Here is an 8,372-nt window from a genome sequence, read left to right as displayed (position 1 = left end):
CATTCATTCATTCATTCGTGCATTCCTTGAATATGGAAATTTCATGTCACAACATGGAATGCTTATATTAAGCACATAGAATGGAATCGACATTCATTCATTCATTCGTGCATTCCTTGAATACGGAAATTTCATGTCACAACATGAAATTATATTAAGCACATAGAATGGAATCAATATTTTATCTGATAAGATGGGTACCTGATGACCACTAAAGTATAATCAAAATACTGCTGTGAATAACATATTCCTATACTCTTTGATGCTCTTAGTCTGTTCATGTTGCTATAACATATTACCATAGATGAGGTGGCTTATACACAACAGAAATGTCTGTTCCTAAGACTGGGAAGTCCAAGACCAAAGTGCTGGCAAATTTAGTGTCTGATGAGAGCTGACCTAGAATCAAACTGGTTCATAGGTGGATGCTCAACTACTGAGCCACACTGGCTGGGTTCTCTGAGGTCTCTTTTATAATGTCATGACCTAATCACCTTCCAAAGGCCCCACCTCCAAATACCATCACATGTTAGGACTTAACATGTGAATTTGGCGGAGGGACAGATGCAAACATTCGGTTTACAGAAGGCCCCCAACCTTTCTAAGTCTGAGGAGGCCCCCCTCACACATGTGAACCGAACCCCTGCAGCCTTACCCTGGCCAGTGCCTCCTCAATGGTGATCATCTTCTCCTTGACCATCATCATCAGCTGAATCCGTTCTTCATCGCTCATTGTTATCTCACTCGCAACATAGCCCACATCTTCTCCTAGAGATTGGAGATCAGAGACAATAGGAGTGTAAACAAGAAAGGTGATCAGAATGCCAAGCTTGAAAGTGCATCATTCAAAAATAAGGCAGACTGTGGGCACATCCAGTGACGTCCACCCTGATGGAGCAGCAGGAGCAGTCATGGGCTGCTCTGTAGGACGCCAATGAGCCCGTCTCATTGGGAAACAGGTACCAAGAACATATGGATGTTACCATGAAACAAATCAGAGCATTTGTGACGCGAGGTCTAGTGAAGGAGTTTTGGGAGAAAGCCCACAGGGAGCAAGAGGTGGGCAGAGACCCAACTCAAGACCCAGGAACAGCAGACAAGCAGCCTCGGCCCCTTCGACTGAGGGTCCCCTATGTCCTCCCATTATGAATATGAAAGAGAAGAAAATATTTGGGGAAAAAGTGGGAGAGAGCTCTCTGCTGTGACAGAGAAAGGTCACAGAGCCAGCTGCAGTGCGGTCCGGCCTGAGAAACCCTGGTCTCCTGCTACGCTACCTGAGGGCTACTCCTCCGAAAATCAGTACAACAAGTACCACGGATGGGAAGCGTCCTGGGGTCCTTGGAAGGAAGGTACCGTGCATGTATACATCTGAGCGTGTTATTGGCATAAACATTCCCAAACTGTGAGGAGGACTCAACTTCCACCTGGAACCTGAAGGCAGCCAGAGCTGCAGAGGAAAACAACCATTCGGTTACTTCGAGAGTGTTTTCCTACAAAGCAAACAGACTGCTGGCGCCTCTGCTGCATGTGAGCCACGTTGGCGCGTGTGCCTCTGGCCAGCGGGTGGGTAGAGAAGTGTCAGTGGAAGTGGCTGTAAGAGGCGCGCTGGGAATAGCCCTCCGTCTAGTAGTCCCTCATCTTTCTCCGTCTGCCCCGTCTTCCCCACACATGCCTCACTAGCCTCGGAGTCGTTAGGAGGCTCGGCTACAGCCTAATTAGCCCTTTGGTGGAAGGGGTAGGGGCTCAGAGGCCGGCTGCACACTTGTAGGATCCCTTCCGTCAGGACCTGCCCTGGAATTTATGTTCCCCTGAGTCTCCCTATCTCATTTCCATTTGGTAATCCATCAGTCCAGAGGCAGCACTCAAGTTCCCTTTGCCACTCGTCCCCTTGCAGGGGGAGGATAATAGAGTGTCCGGGGCGAGCAGAAAGCCTGCTGGCTTGATTCATTTTCCTGTGTCACCTCTAGGGGTGGAGGGGGTGATGGCCAGTTGGTTGGCTCTTAAAATAAATCTACTCGAGCCGGTTAACTGCCCACTCCTGCCCTTCATCCCTCCATCCCCATCTCTCTCGCTCTTTCTCCTTTTCCTTCCTCCCCAATAAGACTCTGTTAGAACCCAAGGTTTCCTTTAAATCACAGGTGATTCTGGGTGTGTATCGGAGGAAAAACGGAGAGTGTGTAAGAACTCTCCTTAAGCAGGACAAATTAAAAACCTGACCCCACGGAGGTAGCCAACGAAGACAGGTGTGCGGCTGACGGGCACACTGTGTCCGCTTTCCTCGTTTCTCTGTGTACGAAAAAGTGGAAAAGCCTTGAGAACAGGGCAGGACACTAAGATGTCGCCAAAAAACCACCACCAAGTAATATCAGCTGGGGAGCAAGTAAAAATGTTCCTCTCATGCTGACCTGAGCCAGCAGGCCTGTGTCTGGAAGCAGCTCTGTTCCCATCCCCCTCTGGATGCTGGGGAAGCACCAATTATGTAAGGAAGCCTCAAGGGATGACATGTTTACTCACTACATAAACAACAACAAAGACCCAGCCAGGAGGCGGGCAGGGCTCCCTCTGCAAGCAGCCTGGGCTAATTCCCATGATGTCAGACCATCAGATAGAGTTTCCAGGGCAACAACCCAGTGACTGTCCCAGCCACAGACCGGCATGGAAAGTTCAGAAGACGGCTGAGGCCCCAAGCGGCTGAGGCCCCGAGCAGCGGGGCACGGGGGAGGGCCCCAAACTAACAAATGCTGGGCCCTTCTAGGGTAGACCTCCGCGGGCACAGATGTTCCAGAGGTTGGTGTGCGGAGAAAACGGGAAATTTGGTCTTTGCTCTCCGATCTATTTTTTTTAAAAGCTTGCTGACTCTTCCCATTCTGTTTTCTTTGATTTTTTTTTTAAAAAAATCCCCAGTGGAACGAAGTTTTAAAGGACAGGAATGTCAGAGAGCTGAACATTTCCGGGGCACGGGCGATGAGTTATTTTAACTTGCAGCAACCGTCTGGATCAGGCTGCTGAACACTCGAGAGCTAAAAGGCCCTACTGTCCGCCGGCTGCGTTTCCGCACCTTTTGAAGTCTGCCTCATTATTCCTTTCTGGTTCTTTCGGAAGTTCTGCCAGAAATACTTATTTTTCTTCTTCCAATCGCCTTTTCCTTGAAAAAAAAAAAAAAGACACAAGCAATAAATTCATTAATAACAAAAGTAGCCTCTTCCTTCTACTTCAAAGCTTATAAAATACTTTGATTTCACAAACAGATTTTCTCTTTCAGTTTGTGAAATGACTTGGAAATGCCTATAAAGTCGTTTATAAGAAATGCAAATTTCCTGGTAGCAGTAAGGATATGATAAGAAATAAGAAAACATCAAAAAGGCAGGCAAAACACGCATTCTTATATTCTCTTTGATGTTTAACTAGTATATACAATTCTGCCTTGTCTGGTGGTACATCCCCTACCCCCTTTGGTCTCAGCCACAATTATTTCAAGTAAACCACAAACAGGACACTTTAAGACGTTTACTTTGTTTTGCTGTTATTCATGCTGATCTACCCTGGATTCATTTCTGTTACCCCAGATTTCATGGAGAGAGCGGCTGGTACAGCCTGTGCTCACTGGTCCGCGGGGCTGGGTCCCAGGCCTGAGGCTGCCCCACGCCGGTTCCCTAAGGTGAGTCTAACAACGAGGGGGCAGGATTCCAGGCCTCTGGCATCAGGCTACCTGGTGACCTTCCCATAGCTCACCCAGAGCACGATGACAAGGAAAGCAGAATACTATCCTGCTGTGACAACTGCCAACAGAGTGGGTCCCCCTCTTTCTCAGACTACAAGTGTCTTTCCAATGAAAACATTGTCATAAGCTAGACATCTTTAATATCTGGGGGGCAGGGGAGGGGGTTGGGTAGGCAGGAGTTCTGATCATCAATAATATGTAATAATTTAAAAAGCAAAGGGAAACAAGGCAAGTAAAATGAAAGGACAGAGAGATCCTTTATTCTTCAAAAATAAAGTGAAACGGCAGAGCGACGTGTGCTCCCGTGCAGAGGCGACACGCACACAGCTGCAGCTTCGTCACCGTTTGGAGTCTGGTCGCCCCACAGCCCCTGGAAACAGGGCCCAGCCAGTGGCACGCCGCCGGTTTCCACAGTCTAGACTGGTGGTGCCAGGCAATGCCGCAGAAGACAGACACGTGGAAACCCCACCACAGTGTCCCGGGCTAGAAAGGACATCGTTTTGTAAACAGATGTGCTCATCTAAGTCCTGAGAACCTCTGGAACGATGGGAACCAGCTCCAGCGAGCCGGAGACTCCCTGGGTACTCCACATCTTGAGGGCACGCGTGACGGGGCACTGCTGCCTTTGGGGTAAACCAGGAACGGTGAAAGCAGAAGTAGGACTACCAACCTTTCTCCTGGGCAAATTGGAATATAACATATTTCTTTGACTGTAAACTACACTCCCCCTTCTATCATTTTAATGTTTCTAAAATTAAGGTACAGCTTAAAAAATAAATGGTACTAGCTAACACTGACAGTATTTACTATATCCAGGCACTCTGCTATCTCATTTAATACTCACAATGAACATACGATGTTTTATTGTTCCCATTCAGTGAATGAGAAACCGAGGCCCGGGAAGGCTAGTGGTCTGCCCGAGGTCATAGCTATGAAGTTGACAGAGTCATGATTCACATCCAGATCAAAGCCCGATTTGAGCATTCATGCTCCTTCCTAATCACAACTGCTTTGCCAGGCTCCCTCTGACCCAAACAGAAAAATGTCACTGCATCAAGAGTGGATTTTATCATCGAGGAAATAAAGTCTATAACACCCTCACTGTACATAATCTTTGATTCAAAAGTTCCAAATCAGAGGAAAGTTGAACATCAATATCTTAACAGTGTTTATTTCAGGGCGGAAGGCTTCTTGGTGGTCTTTGTATTTTCACCTGTTTATATATATATCTTATAAAATATTACAAAAAAATAACTAATTTAAAATAGATAAACCAAGACACGTGGTACTGACCTACAGCGCTGTCTTCTGAGTGTGACTTGTGAAGAGAGTTCCTAGAAAAGAAAAAACAAGTCTGGTTACCAGGAAGCCCAGCCTTCGAGGGAAAACTGCCCATCCCAGTTGGTTGAGCCAGCAAAACCTTTGTAAGGTATTTACCAACGGCCTTTGCTAGCCAGCAACTGCCCTTCTAGAAGCACACTCGTGTACCATTCGTCCACATGTATTAAAGACTCACTCCAGGCTAAGACCTCTATTAAATAAAGGGGACAGACTTCACTCGGTGACCGCAGAGGTAACTTATCTTCCATTCCTGTCAACTATTAGCTACCCATAAAATTATTGCCATTGGGAAGCCTCTTGTGCTAATGGGAAAAAGAAGGCAAATAATAATGACAATACAGGCCTAGGACCACAAATGCCACTCAGGCCAGGAGTAAGCAAGGTTGTCAGCTGTAGGCGAAATAATCGAGGGAATGGGGGGTCCCCAAATCACGGGAGTCTGGATGCCCCCCAAAAGAGAGGGCAGCCAGTATGTAGGTCCTCCAGTCAGTCGCTGCCAGTTGGCAAGTGCACTATGCATCTTGCTAGATCTTCTGATGGTCAAAGAAGAGCCAGAAGTCTGCATTTTATAAAAATCAGAGCTCCACATTTTTAAGTGACAGCAAATAATTCAATGTTCTTAAAGATGTGTCCAACTTACTCAGGACATGTCTGGGCATCTGATCTGGTCCACGCCCTGCCCCAGCCTGGCTGCCAGTATGACTGCTGATATAGATAAACCCCAATAACCTGAACTGTCAACACGGCCCCAAACCAGGTAATTAATCACTTCTCCAGCAAACCCATCGACTTACAATTCTTTCATTGTTTACATCTACGGTCTTCAAACAATCACACCTGAGAGTAATTTACCCTCAGGTTTGCACGTTGGCTCTTTCCCGTTTTGTAAGAGGTGCTTCTTCTAGACATCTCTTGCATTTCTCTAGGATGCCAGCAGATGGCACTGTAGATTCTTTATTTATCTTGCCGTGGCCAGTGGGGATTTCACTTCTAAAATTTCACAAGTTCACCGTCTAGATTCTGGCCACAGAATAGCAAGCAATGTTTCATCAGCGTGAGGCTACCCAACTCATCAATGTGCAAAGGGGGAAAATGGCACCGCATGAAGTTTAATTTGGACGCAGTCAACTGTCCCTGCAAACAGAAGCTGGCAGAGCAGCGAAGCGACACGCCATCACCTTTCTTTCTCCTTGAGACTGATTATAAAACCCACCCAGCAGGAGCAGAAACCAGTGATGTAACCGAATTCCAAATGTGGATGGCAGCAGGTGGAAGGGGTCATTTACTGATCTCCTGGGGGGAGCAGTTAACGCTCAGAAGTCAGCTCCAAAGGGCTCTAGTAACTCATCCTTCCAGCCAGACGCCCAGGCCTGCGAAGGGCAGCTCTGGAAACAGGTTGCCCAGCCTTGCCTGCCCGTCCCTTTCATCGCCAACAGAGTGAAAAAGATGGGACTTCAGCACGGGTTTCCATGGCTAGGAAGCAGTAACAACATCCTCCTGCACTCTGAAAATCTGTTTACGGAGTAAAAATCTCCGAGTTCAGCATTAGTCTGAACTCAATCTGAGTACCTTTACTAACTACTCTTATGAGACTCCAAAACTGCATCAATGTTTACGTTTTTCCTCAAGATCCCTAAACGACTTTAACGCTCAATGAAGGCCTAAAGAACGTTCATAATGAGTTTATGAATTAGATTTTTTTAAAAACAATTCCAGAGACAGGATTCCCAGAACTTCACCAATTCCTTTTGTTCTTACTTCAGTGTTTAGCAAATTCTATGTTAAACTGCTTCCTCCCTTTGTTTTCTTTCTCCTTTCTTTAATTCATTTATTCCTTCCTTTAATAAATATTTATTCGGCCCCCATTAAAGTCTGGCATCCTCTGAGGCATTGAAAACAGGGATGATAAATGAGACTGGTAAGGTCCCTATTCTAGTGGCACTAGGATGGGGGAGAGAAGCAAGGGGCGGGTGCAGATTAAGATGTGGGGAGAACTTCAGGTGGGATGGACAGAGAAGACCTCTGAAGAGGTGTCAGCTGAGCAGAGATCTACATGATGTGCTGACGTAACATGCTGGAAGAGGAAAACAAGAGGATAGCAGTTTGGCCGCCTAAGTTTGAGGAGCTTACTGACCATCGGTGGGGATACAGGGCAGATCATTGGATACAGGAGACCACCGTGCTAAGGAGCTGCTGAGGGCTGGAGATGGGCATCTGGAAGTCATGTGCATCTTGAAAGCTAGGAGACCAACTGAGCACAAGGAAGAGGAGCTGTATCAAGGCTGAGCTCAGGGGCAATCTGTGTCCAGGGATCAGGAAAAGAAGATGGAGAGTCGGTGCGACTTAGGGGAAGTGGTCAGTTGGCAGAAGGAAGACCAGGAGAGCACCTTTCCCTTTTCCAACCAGGGTAACATTAAAACCAGTTCTACACAAACTATATCACTGCTGCCCATGGCATCCAGGGCATATTCTAGGTCGCTCTACTTTCTCTTCTAAGACCACAGAGAAGGAGAAACTAACAGGTCAAAATGAAATTCTTTGCATTTGTAGAGAATTCCACCTCTTACAGAAAACACCCTCTTGACCCTCCCAGAACAGAACAGGGTCCTCACAGGGAGCTGGGAGTGAGGACTTGCCAGAGGACACAGCCTGGGCAAGGACCAGACTAGGGGGGAAGCCCTGGCTCTGGCTCCCAGGCTAATGGCCTGCCCACGCCGCCATGCTGCTCATTTACGTAACAGGAATTAACAGAGTCTACATCAGTCCTGCCCTTGGGGAAATGACTGGAATGAGACTCAGAGGAACTTGTGAAGGCAGAGCACGTTTCCAACACCAAACCTGAACCTGGCCTGCGGGTTTATCAGCACGAAGAGTTTCGACAACACTTTTCAGGATTTGGTTGTGTTGCAATTGTGTGATCCTCGCATGTGCCTGTCGAAGGAAAAGGGGCCAAACAATCTGGCTCAGACTCATTCTTCTGCTTATGTCTATTTATATACAAAGAGTCTGAGGTCCCTCCAGGCAAAGACAGCTCTATCTCCCGGCTGCAAGCTGGGACTGGCGTACCAGGCCCGCGGCGTGAATGCCCACGCACAAAGGAATGCCTCAAACAGGCTCATTGTTTGTTTTGATGGACTGTCCAGAAACTTCATTATAACCAAACAACCACAAAAAAGAAAAACCGTTATAACCCAATTTCTAAGAAAGGAACATATGTTACGCGTTACTGGAAAAACCTATGCTTAAGAGATTTTTAAGGTTCTTTATTGTGAGTCTCCGGAAATACACTTCTCCAGGAGTTTCTTTCCTG

General features: G+C 47.0%; 1 protein-coding gene across 5 annotated transcripts in view; it reads right to left on the bottom strand.

Annotated features, from left to right (window-relative positions):
* Window positions 1-8,372, bottom strand: part of SASH1 (SAM and SH3 domain containing 1) — a 217,175-nt gene that overhangs the window by 64,934 nt on the left and 143,869 nt on the right. For all 5 annotated transcript variants that reach the window (XM_006760153.2, XM_015561618.1, XM_015561617.1 and 2 more), the window contains 3 exons: window positions 5,015-5,055; window positions 3,059-3,145; window positions 656-768 (listed from right to left, as the gene is read on the bottom strand). In XM_006760153.2, the coding sequence (XP_006760216.1) occupies window positions 656-768; window positions 3,059-3,145; window positions 5,015-5,055 (241 nt within the window). The remainder of the gene's footprint in view (window positions 1-655; window positions 769-3,058; window positions 3,146-5,014; window positions 5,056-8,372) is intronic.

The sequence above is a fragment of the Myotis davidii genome, unplaced genomic scaffold (genome assembly GCF_000327345.1).
Source record: "Myotis davidii unplaced genomic scaffold, ASM32734v1 scaffold196, whole genome shotgun sequence".
NCBI lineage: Eukaryota > Metazoa > Chordata > Mammalia > Chiroptera > Vespertilionidae > Myotis > Myotis davidii.
Note: the sequence above shows the minus strand (reverse complement) of the source record. Positions and strands in the feature narration are given on the sequence as shown.